This window comes from Alosa alosa, chromosome 16, assembly GCF_017589495.1.
Source record: "Alosa alosa isolate M-15738 ecotype Scorff River chromosome 16, AALO_Geno_1.1, whole genome shotgun sequence".
In the NCBI taxonomy this organism is placed as follows: domain Eukaryota; kingdom Metazoa; phylum Chordata; class Actinopteri; order Clupeiformes; family Clupeidae; genus Alosa; species Alosa alosa.
In genome coordinates this window covers 27,924,934-27,937,281 of record NC_063204.1, presented here as the reverse complement: position 1 = coordinate 27,937,281, position 12,348 = coordinate 27,924,934, and the positions used below count along the sequence as shown (strand labels likewise).

Below are 12,348 nucleotides of genomic sequence, written 5' to 3'. Positions count from 1 at the left end.
CCCCTCTGCGCCCTGACTTATGTCATGCCACACCAGGCCTCTCCTTAAGTGTTGGTGTCTGCCCATGTGTATGGCCTGAGAGTCATCTCTGTGCTTAACTCATTATGAGAGGCATACCTGCCCAAAAGGCTTTAAGTGTCTGCGCCACACTTGATCAAAGCAATTTTGCCCCTTCTGAACCCTCATTAATAATTAACCCCAATTAGCTTATGTTGTAGAGTTCAAATGGGGGTAGTAGTGAGGAGTGGTGATGTAATTAGCACTGTGCACTTAGCACCAAAACCAGACCGATTTGTACGCGCGGAGGGCAGTATTTTAAAGGGCAGAATTCTGATGTGACACACACACACACACACAAAGTGTCTTAGTCAGAAGAACTGTCTCACACACGCAGACACTCCTATGCACTCTTTACAGCCCACTCTAGCTATGACACATAATGGCATGTTCCCTATGCATCCCATCACATTAGTGTTTTTGCATCTATAGATCTGTTTCACCATGAGTTTTATCTATGGTATATTGTTCTCTCTTTCTCTCTCGCTCTCTCTCTCTCCTTGTTCTAGTAAGGCCTGTGCATGCATCGTTGTTGCCCGTCAGGCTTTTAAGCCTCATAAAGTAGTATGAATATTTAACCAAGGTGCGGCAGGTTTGATAGCGAGCACTTCTCCACGGTCACTGTGTGGCCAAAGACCCCCAATCCTCCTCCCACCCCATCGGCTGGACCCCAGCCTGGTGATTTATTCCTCTGCAGTCTTGTAGTAACTAGCGGCACTTAATAATTCAGCAGTGCGTTGGGCCATTAGTGCGGTTTTAGGAGTTTGGGAGATGTATTACTCATGATGAGATCGGAGCGGTTGAGTTATCCCACTGGGCTGACCCCTCCGCTTGGTAAACTGCAGCTCTGTGTTCACATGCACAAGTTTCAAGGCGTGGTGGACTTGTCCAGTTTTTCGTACTTTGATTGTGGCGAGAGTTTGGTTTTTCACTAATGAGTTAAATGAAGAAGGTACTTGTAGAAGAACATGACCTGTTATCATGTCTAAGACCTGTTGTCATCTCTAAATCAGCCATTTTCAACCTTTTGTGGGATTCCAATTTGTTCGAGGCAACTGGAAGTGAAATTGTCTGAATTGTCCCCTATCTTCAGCTGCCACACTAATGAAAGCCATTTGGATTCCCACAAGTGGTACTACAATTCTAACAATCTAATTCCAAAACATTCCAATTCCTCTGTTCTTGTAGACAACTTACAGGCTGTGTTTTGATCAGAATAGATTGATGTCGGTCAGTCCTTACACTGACCCATTTTGATGACCGGAAGAGTGTCATTGAGTGTCATATAGTAAAGATCTGATCGTTGTGCTCTTTGTGTGTGTATGTCTGTCTCTTTCACACAGAAATACTGTTGACCTCAGCGATGGCAGATGTCCCTATGGTGCCCCGTGGCACCACCCTCTCCCCCTCCGGACAGAATCCCCAACCAGGCAGCCAGCCAGCGAGCCAGCCAGCCAACCCTCTCCAGCATACAAACCTCCACCTCCTGAGCCAACCTCCAGAACCTGGGCCCAGCTGCACCCCCGTCTGCTGCCCAGCCTTGAGTATTCCCGACTGGGACGTGGCCCTGTGTGGATCCCCTGTGATGGGGGGCTGTCCCAGGACAAACAAGTGGGGTGTCGGCTGGGCCAGAGATTTTTCTGGAACAGAGGCCAGGACGGGCCGGTGTGGGGTGTTGGACATCGCTTTGAGCTTTTGGGACCTGCAGCCCCGTACCTACCCTGCCGCACGCCACCTTTGGCCGCAGCCTGAGGATCCCCAAAAAACACATACACACACACATACACACACACACTCACACCCCCCCCTCCCAGAAGTGCAAAGCCCTGTCAGTAAAGCCAGCCAGTCTCTTTTATCGCATTCACCGTAGTGTGACTTAGGTCCCCCCAACCCCCCCACCACCCCCACCCCAACTCACACACACACCCCTGCGACTCCCCCCCCCCCCCCCAACCCCCACCTACCTTTCCAAATGACTCAGCGATGCTGGCAACTGGGATTCCTCGTCCCATGAATGTATCCCTCTTTCTCTCTTTCTCTTATCTCATCTCTCTCTCTCTTTCGATCTATCTCTATCTCTCTCTTTTCTCAGTGGAAAGTGACCATACACAAGCTCATCTCAAATTGTCACTTTGTAAGCTCCTCAAATAGTTCTCCTTCTTTTTGTTCGGGGACAGAAGAGAAGTATGTTTTTTTTTTTCTTCTTCTTTTTCTCTTGGGTTTCTCCCCTCGGTGGACGTTCCAAAAACAAACGGACAAGACGACTCTTGACTGTGTGACACTCTGGGCGTAGCTCTCACAGACAAAAACAAAACATTTTAGCCATTTTTGCCTTTTTTTTCCCTTTTGTGATTTTTTTTTTTCTGAGTGAGAATTAAAACAACAAAGACTTTTCAAGATGAGGTTGAATGGCAAGACACCAGATTCAGAAGAATGGTTTGAGTAAAGAAACATAATGGTTTGTAAAATTAGACTTAATTTAGTCCAGAGATTTATTGTGTATTAAATTAAGTTTTATTCTTCTGTATAGTTTTATTTCTCTTCATTTTTTAATTGAAACCAGTGTAGAATTCTTTACAAATCTAGCAACGAGAAAAAGAATCATGCCGAAGGGACAAGAGAGCCAAGGGTCTCATTTTGCATTCGAGTCTTGAAATCGCTTCCCGCTCTGCTCTTCTTTAGCGGATTGATTATGACTTTTATTTTTATCTCTCTCTGGTCCAGTAGTTTCAGAAAAGTGATTGCAGCCTATTTCTTGTGGATTAGATTTACATATAAAATCAGTTATATGCTAATAGATTGTACATACCAATAACAAAGTTCTCTTTCCTATGGTATTTATTTTGACTTTCATTTTTTTGTACTCTTTTTTTTTTTTTTCCCTTTTGTGATTTTTTTTTTTTCTGAGTGAAATTAAAACAACAAAGACTTTTCAAGATGAGGTTGAATGGCAAGACACCAGATTCAGAAGAATGGTTTGAGTAAAAAGAAACATAATGGTTTGTAAAATTAGACTTAATTTAGTCCAGAGATTTATTGTGTATTAAATTAAGTTTTATTCTTCTGTATAGTTTTATTTCTCTTCATTTTTTAATTGAAACCAGTGTAGAATTCTTTACAAATCTAGTAGCGAGAAAAAGAATCATGCGAAGGGACAAGAGAGCCAAGGGTCTCATTTGCATTCGAGTCTTGAAATAGCGCTTCCCGCTCTGCTCTTCTTTAGCCGGATTGATTATGACTTTTATTTTTATCTCTCTCTGGTCCAGTAGTTTCAGAAAAGTGATTGCAGCCTATTTCTTGTGGATTAGATTTACATATAAAATCAGTTATATGCTAATAGATTGTACATACCAATAACAAAGTTCTCTTTCCTATGGTATTTATTTTGACTTTCATTTTTTTTGTACTTTTTTTTTTTTTTCCCTTCGTCTGGTCTTAACTGCTTCTCTGACAAGAGTGTGTGTGTGTGTGTTTGGGAAAGTAGGCAACAGTTTCCCAAGTGTCTGTTCTGCTCCATGTGGTACTGGTATAGGGAGTCAGTGGCAGGGGGTGTGTGTGTGTGTGTGTGTGTGTGTGTGTGTGTGTGTGTGCGCCCTCAGATCTCTGCTTGCTTCTCAGCCTTGACCATACAGCCCTCGGAGAACAGGAGGAAACCAACACAGCCATAACTTTGCGCAGACCTGTGTGTGTGTGTGTGTACAAACTGTCCTGGTGTGTGGAAACAAGCAATAACGATTACTTGAGAAACTATTCTCTCTTTCTCCTTCTCTCATTCTCTCTCTCTCTCTCTCTCTCTCTCTCTCTCTCTCTCTCTCTCTCTCTCTCTCTCTCTCTCTCTCTCTCTCTCTGGCTTTGAGTTTTTGTAATTTTGTAAAAATCTGGGAGGCACATCTCTGCTCAGCGGGTTAGATTCAGTATTAACCACAATACATTTTTTGAATAATAGACAGTTTATATTTAAAAGGATGTCCAGAATATGTATATTCCTACCATCACACACACACACCCATAGTGTATGTTCTGGTGATAACAAGCTAAGACTGCTGGTCAAAACTGGGACATCATTGGTCTTTCCATATTTCGGAATGTGTACCCATGCACTTTCATACACGCAACAGGCTACATACACTTATACACACACTCATGCGTGTGTGTCAGTTATGACAGTTGAAGGTCTCGATTGAAGTATGCATAATGTCTGTATCAAATTGCATGGGTCTCACTACTCACTACTACAGAGGTTGTATCTTGAAGATGACCATGAACATACTTGATTTCTATCTCACCGATATTTTTGATATGTCGGACTGAAGCCAAATTTCTTTGGAAAACCCTCATTTGGTTTCTCTCAATAATAACGGATGAATGTGTTCTCACGATGTCTGCTCTTTGGTGCGTACAAATTACCACCCCCGGTCGCTGTCAGCTGTTAAGATCAGCCCGTGGTATTCTCTAGCACACAAAAAATGTCATCATGGTGCGAATGAAGGTGCTTATAGCAGCACAGTATTTACGGTTGTGTGTGTTTATGAGGCTGTATGTGAGTTGGTGTGCGTGTGTGCGCGCACACGCACGCATCTCAGCCAGTTAAGAAACAAGGATATTTGATACTGTATGACAACCCTTTCAGATCCTCAGCCGTTCGGGTTTACTGACAGTGTGTGTGTGTGTGTGTGTGTGTGCGCGCTGAACTATACCTGACGTATAGGTAGTTCCAATTTTAGCCTCCTTTTTTGAATGCTGTAAACGTAGTTTCTCTGTGCATCGTGTGGGGTGGCCGCTTGGACTTTTCGATTGCAGGGTGGCCCCGGTGTGTACGCAGTAGAAATACGCAGTTCCTCTCGCGTTCCTCGGTGTAACGACCAGGCTCATTACACGAACATGGAAGGCGCTGACGCCTGACTGTGTGCTATTGCTGTAAAAAAAAAATAAGCGTCTTTGCAAAAAGCTTTTCCCCCTCTCAGTGATTTTCAGTGATTATTTTCTTTTGTGATTTCAGTGTTTTAATGACTCGTTCGATCACAAGTTTTTTGATAAATGTCCTTTGCCTCGGAGACGCATTGGCATTTATGAAGGACTCACATTAACAAGAGTAGTCAGTTCTGAAGAGACAGATGTATCACTCCCCCATTTTCTGCAAAAATCCAAAGATTGTCAAGATTTTGAAATAACGATAAGCCATGAAGTGATGGTTGTGTGGGTTTTTTAAAGAATTTTTATCAGGACTAGGTGCAAATGCCCTACAAAAAATATATATATCAAAATGTCAGAATGACTTTGATTTGAATTTGCTTAAGAAACTATTTCTCTCTACCTTTAACCTTTAAATTTTGATTTTTGGAAAATTAAAAAAAAATGTTTTGTATAGTCTGCCAATTTCTTAGAGCTAAATGCAAGAACTTTGAAATGCTAAAACCTAGCATATTGCCTTAGATCCGTTTCTCTGTCTTGTATATTACAAAGGTGTCTGTATAATATTTGTATAGTGAAATTATGTACAATACTGAACGAGTGAGTCTCTGCTCAACTGTCTACGTTGCTGGATATGGACATTCAAAATATTTCTCTCACTATCTCACTCTCCGTGTTCGTCTCAATATTGCTCATTTTTCCATGTTATGTTGTGATCAGTTTTGGGTTATATTATTTGTACAATTCTCACTTTAACTGTTTCGGTTTATGTATGAAAATGATGCAATGGGAAATCGAAGCAATATGTAATTTATATGAACTCTCTGGAGAAAGCTTACAGTGTTGCGCGCTCCAAGGTGTATTTTTTCCAGTTGTGTTGTTCACATTAAACATCACTCTGTGTTCACCCGCATCGATGTTTGTAATCTTAGTGTGAGCATTTTATGCAAAGTTAGATTTACCGAGAGAAATTTAAAAACACAGTTATGCAAGTTGTTGACTAATATGGCTTTGCTGATGCTATTTGATGTTGAATAATACTATTGTAAATAAAGAATTCTGTTATTGCAACATTTAGTTCATTCTCCCGACTGGCATTCATCTTTTCTGGCTCGAAGGCTGATTTTGCTTTTTTGCCCCTGTTCATCAGTAGCCGCTCAATGTTCAGCAAGTCAGTGTGAATGTAGACATAATAAATGCTCATTTTGTCTACTCGTATGATCTAGCCTACAAACACACTTTTGCACTACACTTGTTAATTTGAAAAGAATACATCATTGGTTGTATTAAGGGAAAAGCCATAGGCTATCCATATGCACAGTTTTTTTACGCGCCTCGCAAAATATCAAACTTTCTAACTTGGACATAATCAATGTTAAAGAGCGAGTGTTGCAAATTAATTAATAATACAAAAATAAGTGTTTTAAATAAATGATGCATTGTAACGTATTAAAACTACAATCAAACTGATATGTTTAGGTTTTTTGAAGACACAAGGTAAATGCGTAACATAGCCTATTGTGGTTAGGATTTGTTATGAAACCCCTATCTATTGTGTCAAGTAATATTCTCATGTTCCTGTTTAGTTCAGTAAGCATTTGAGGCTTGGCCTGACCAGACGTTGTTTACTCTTTTAAATGAGAACAAGCCGTTTTGTACCCTCAGAAGTTTGACACAATATCAGACCAACATGTTGTGATGGGCTACTGTTGAATATTCAGTTCATCTGCGTGTGTGAAGATTGTGAGATTGTTATCCCATTATATTGTGTGAAATCTAACACAAACCAACATTTAAGTGCAGTAGTTATAGCCTAGAGTAGTTAAGACACCGGCAGGAGTTAACTCGGCGGCAGTGCATATGAATGCGCTGAGAGGGGGGAGAAGGTCGGTAATCAGGACGTGTTAAAGTGAAATCCCCTGGGGGAGGCACGGGTGCGCTTCCAATGAGCTGATAGCTGGCCAATGGCTGTGCAGACAAGGAAAGGCATCGTCCTGGTCCTATCCTCCAATCAGTCATATGTCCGTGAGTCTTGAAACAAGCCACAACCACACAGCGAGACTCCAAGTACGTATCCGAATTCCATGAAAGTTCCAAGGAGTCACGGCAAAAACTGTTTTAGTGATCAACATGAAGTCCGTGTCTGCTGAATTCTAATGCGCCCAACACATGGTAAGTACAGCTTTGCTCATGTTCGGCTATTATAGGTTACTAATTCAAATACCTTTAATTCTCTAAATCACCCACTGCTTTATCAAGTAGGCTACTACATTTCAACAGTAATCTCAGTGGTTCTGCACACGACAGACAGATAATATCTCAGCCTATTGAACCGGGTACGCCCATAACCGCTTTCCAAAGAGCTGCGATGGCTTCATTAATGTTGACCTTTGTCACTGACCCGGTGTTCTTTAATTTAAGTGTCACGACCCTGATTTGTCTCAGCTATTGGCTACCAGCGTGTCCGTGGTAATTGTCTAGACTGCGACTGCGTATTTGTGCAGTCCAGACGGGCTCAGTTGCTACTGGAAGTGTTTTATGCGCACCACATTAAGTGTAAATAGTGAGTGTTAATTGAAATGACTAAAAACTTATATCAACTTGATACGGACTTGTCAAGAGGCTTCAACTGTCAACATTCAAGAAAATAAACCATAGGCAAACTGCAAACAGTAAAATAAAGTAGAATGAAGTGGCTGCATAATTACTGATGATCATGTTAATAAAGTAAAAGCTAAGGAAAGGAATTCCTGAGGTTGAGATCCATTATTTCATCTAAACTATTTTTGTTTTCAACAGAACAGACAACAAAACAAGCAAACAATCTATTCAAATTCACGTATTCTCTGATCTGTCACCTGCTGCGATGGCTGTGTCCCTGTCAAGCATCCCTGCTGGGAAGGACAGGACTTACCATTTCGACCCGCTCAAAGGAAGCCCTGCTCGGGGGTCCGGTTTCTATCCATCCCTTCCCAACGCGCAGTACATGGACGTTTTTAAGAGCACACACAACCTCTTCCACCCACTCAAGTCGCTTGGACGCCTAGTCACAGAGACTCAAACCGTCATGCCGTTCAGTTTCACCGGAGGAGCCCAGAACATCTTTGCACAGAATGGACATCAAGCGGCCATCCTTCACGAGCAGGTCTTAAACATGGCCGGCATCCCATACTTCAATAGAGTGCCTCTTATTTTCCCTAAACACGAGGAGGCAGCTAAAGTTGCTTCTAACCATTCTTCTGCATCGCTGTCAGAATTCAGTAGTCCGTCCAGCGAGAAATCCTCCCTCGAGTCCTGCTCACCTTCCAAAAACAACGTGCTTTACCTGCACAACGCGGACCCAGTAACTGAACAAACACGCACTTACTGTTTCACAGACGAGGACCTCTTCAATGTGCTGTACGGGTACTCCCGGAACCAGGAAAAGAATGTTGGCCATGCCATCTCGGGGGTTGTATTCCCTGGAAATTCAAGTGAGTTTGAAACTGATGTTTAATTTGATCATTCGTTTAAAATGTTTAATATTCCAAACGCCTTTTTATTGACATAAGTGACGCCTTTTGAACTTGTGCTGTGTTAATTAATGAATTGGGAAATGTGAGACATTAATAAACGGACTCCCTCTCTTTTTAGTCCACGAAAGTCAGCACCTCCCGTTGGATATGGATGCTCTTGAACTTCCAGAAGGTATATGATCACTGACCAATATGTGATTTTTTTCTCAGTAGCCTATATAGGCCTAACATTGGTAATATTTTAATAAAACTGAACAGATGTTTCTTAAATGGTCAATCTCCTTACGATTTCAGAGTTGTCAATTGTTCAAACGACTACTGGAAGTGTCTCTCATTACGGAGTGTTTGCGGACAAAATGTCCATAGCGAAAGGCACTCGATTCGGGCCATTCACGGGAAAGCTGGTGAACACCAGTGAGATTAAAACATACGACGACAACACACTCATGTGGGAGGTAGGAAGACACGGGTTTACTATCTCTCCCTAAAAGCATGCAATGGATTATTTTAACCAAAACAGGCTACCGGTATGCTCCTTTTATAAACAAATACATACATCATAAGGCTGCCAATTATTGGGAAGCATTCGTCTGTATTCTCCATAATGTTTTGTTAATTATTTATTTTGGTTTTTTGTTTCTATTAGATCTTTGAAAATGGACGCTTGAGTCACTTTGTAGATGGCCGCGGGGCGTCTGGAAACTGGATGTCTCTTGTGAAGTGCGCCCGCTTCCCTGAGGAGCAGAATCTGGTGGCGGTGCAGAACCAGGGGCAGATTTTCTACGAGGTGTGCAAAGACATCAAGCCGCAGCAGGAGCTCTTGGTGTGGTACGGGGATTGTTATGTGCAATTCCTGGGCATCCCGCTCACTCTAAAAGAATTCATCGATGACAATTTTGAGCAGCTTCCTCCTGAAGGTGAGAAATCAGTATTTTGCAAATTAGCCTAATTGTAGGCCTAAATTGTAGGCAAATGCACATAATTATTTAACTAAATTCATAATTGCTACTGTACGTGCTGTGGTGGGGGGTATGAGGACACTGTTCTTCGTTGCTCATAATCTTTTCCCCTCTTTTATTTTTAGATTCTGGAGAGGGGTTTAAATGTGACCGGTGTGGGAAGGTCTTTGCTTACAAATACTACAGAGACAAGCACCTGAAATACACGCGATGCGTCGACCAAGGAGATCGGAAATTTCCCTGTCACCTTTGCAACAGGTCTTTCGAGAAGAGAGACCGGCTCAGAATACATATCCTACATGTCCACGAGAAGCACAGGCCGCACAAGGTATACGTTCCACCAAATAAATATGCATTTGCGCGGGGGTTTGGGTTTGCAAGCAACTGTTCTTGTGTAGTGAAGTGGTGCTGAAAGAACAGCTCCTATAGGTGGTGCGAATAACGGTTTAATTGGTGTTTAGGCCTATACGGGTTACAAGCCTCTCTGTATATTCTGTTGGCATAGTTCAAGTGAATCCGAGCCAAGAGCCATAGGCTACTATTTTGTGCCATTTAATTATTTTAACACCTGGAATAAGCTTTAATCGTACGGTTGTCCTGTCTTTCTATTTTCAGTGTTCAGTGTGTGGAAAAAGTTTCTCCCAGTCGTCCAGCCTGAACAAACACATGCGTGTCCACTCGGGGGAGAGGCCATATAAGTGTGTTTACTGCAATAAGGTAAAGTGCACCCCAATGGCGCTCAGTAACAATCCCCTCAAGTCAAACTCTCCATTTAGGATTTGGCTAATTTCATGGTGCGTTTTGCGCGGGGGTTCATTACGCCTCTTGTGCCGGGGCACGCTCGGAGGAGACCGTTACATGTTAATTAGGGCCAGATGTACCTCTTATCTTTTGTTAAAGGGGATTGTGTCCGTAACTTATGACTCAAAGGAACAAAAGTGTTTTGTGTTGTTTGCTCTATAGTTTCGGCCCCTTATTAGCTCATTTGGGCAATTATAGTCACACTCAGCAGACGGTTGTTTGCGCAAAGCGATCTAAACTGTCCACGCAGGGGAATTAAAGAAAATGACCTTTACATGTAAATGTTTGTACATGTATTTTTGTAATTGCTATGGATATTTCAAAACGTCACTTATGGCACCCGTGCTTTATACAGGCCTTCACCGCGTCCAGCATCCTTCGCACTCACATCAGGCAGCATTCCGGCGAGCGCCCTTTCAAGTGCAAGCACTGCGGGAAGGCCTTCGCCTCTCACGCCGCTCACGACAGCCACGTCCGGCGCACCCATGCCAAAGACAAGCCCTTCTCCTGTGATGTGTGTGGGAGTTCCTTCCAAGATGTTCAGGAACTCAAAAATCACATGAACAAAAGTCACAAAAGTAAGTTAGTGAATTCATTCGTTATTTCAAGTCAAAAAGAAAAGAAAGAACGAAAAGCCTAACCTCTCAATGTACTCTTGTATATGAAAAAGAACTAGGTCTGCTATCTATGTTATCTGATTTCCTGATATTGTAATTTAGGCTACAGATTCTAACTGATGAATTATTCCTTGTCCACTGGTAGAATCGACTCTTTCCCCGGCCGTTTCAGTGAGTCAACAACTCGATGAAAATTCTCTCTTTCCTGCGACCAAAGATATCACCCAGACACAGAGACACATCGGAGACAATTTCGCTTACACTGGAATTGTTACACTCAACAAAGAATACCGTCCTTGGAATTAAAATGAAACTAAAATCGAAACACCAAAGACTAACTTATTCCACAGACATTAAAACGCTGCTATTCACGTGTAGGTTTTATTTCGTTATTATTTAAACAGATTATTTAATGTGATCAAGAAGTTTTATCTTTTCTGTTAAAAAAATATTTATTAGAGTATGATTATGAACGTCCATTTTATACTGAATAAGCTGAAAGCTGTATTTTTGTCTTGTGCATTGTTATAATTGCTATAATTTTTCACACACATTTACGATTTTCCAAATTAGTAAGGAAGTATTTAATATATATATATATATATTACACTAAACCGTAGTTTTCATTAGCACAAGTTACACCAAAGGAATGTCAATCATTTGGGTATATGATATTATACAATTATCTTAGGTGTGGCAGTTTGCGCGCTTTCATATGAAATCACATTAGCCTACTGATGTTTGATATGCATACATTGCGCAGTGGCTACCTCTACAGTGATATTATGTATGTTGTCAAATTCGTGTAATTTTATTTTTTTTGTATTCTATTGTGAGGCTGCAAAAGCAGTGTAAAATATTTGTCTGTGTAAATGTAATTGTTACAACCCCTCTTTCTTTTAATAAATATTGAAGAAAGCATTTGTGTATTTTCTTAATTCCTTAAAGATTTCCCGAATTGCAGACAGACAGTGAAGAGTAAACATACAGTTCTGTGACACGTGTTAAAGAAACAGCAGTGCAATAGTGCAATTCCACCTATTTGGGCTATGTTTTGCATTCTGTATAATTTAAGAATTTTCCGTAACTAAATTAAATGCCATTGCTCAATTATTATGCATGTATTTATATCTATTAGGCTATATAATACTGAATGCATTATTCAATGTCTTTGGTGATCTGGTAAATGATGATATATTGAAACTGTAATCAACTGCTTAAACTGCTTTAATGTTTTCAAATCACAGATAGATTACATTAAAGTAGCCTTGGTGTAGCCTAAATTCAGCACAGTTTGCCATTAAATTACACTTCTTCTTTAGTTTAAGTCACAAACACTGTGCAAGATGTAAAACCAAGGCACTCTACTCTGGTCATTTTGTAAAAACATTTCAGTCATGAGTTTTAACAAAACTATTTTGTTACTGACACTCTCATTCCACTAAGATCTTTGCCATTTCAGTGGGATTGTCACCAATAAAAATAATG

General features: G+C 41.1%; 2 protein-coding genes across 2 annotated transcripts in view; both read left to right on the top strand.

The window, feature by feature from the left end:
- ncoa2 (nuclear receptor coactivator 2) overlaps positions 1-1,996 on the top strand; it is a 96,439-nt gene extending 94,443 nt beyond the window's left edge. The window contains 1 exon segment of the mRNA XM_048266043.1: positions 1,401-1,996. Within this exon segment, the coding sequence (XP_048122000.1) occupies positions 1,401-1,412 (12 nt within the window). The 3' untranslated portion in view covers positions 1,413-1,996.
- Positions 1,997-7,834: 5,838 nt separating this feature from the next.
- prdm14 (PR domain containing 14) lies at positions 7,835-11,402 on the top strand. The gene is made up of 8 exons (XM_048267167.1): positions 7,835-8,441; positions 8,602-8,655; positions 8,778-8,938; positions 9,130-9,400; positions 9,568-9,770; positions 10,058-10,159; positions 10,599-10,821; positions 11,006-11,402. Exons 1-8 carry the CDS (start codon positions 7,835-7,837, stop codon positions 11,164-11,166), a joined length of 1,782 nt encoding a protein of 593 aa, XP_048123124.1. The 3' UTR covers positions 11,167-11,402.
- The last annotated feature ends 946 nt before the right edge of the window (positions 11,403-12,348 follow it).

Excerpts from the sequence above, each read along its gene's own strand:
- prdm14 (XM_048267167.1), top strand. The coding sequence starts at position 7,835 with ATGGCTGTGTCCCTGTCAAGCATCCCTGCTGGGAAGGACAGGACTTAC. Across the intron at positions 9,401-9,567 it reads TGAGCAGCTTCCTCCTGAAG|ATTCTGGAGAGGGGTTTAAA; the intron begins GTGAGAAATCAG and ends TTTTATTTTTAG. Across the intron at positions 9,771-10,057 it reads AGAAGCACAGGCCGCACAAG|TGTTCAGTGTGTGGAAAAAG; the intron begins GTATACGTTCCA and ends TTCTATTTTCAG.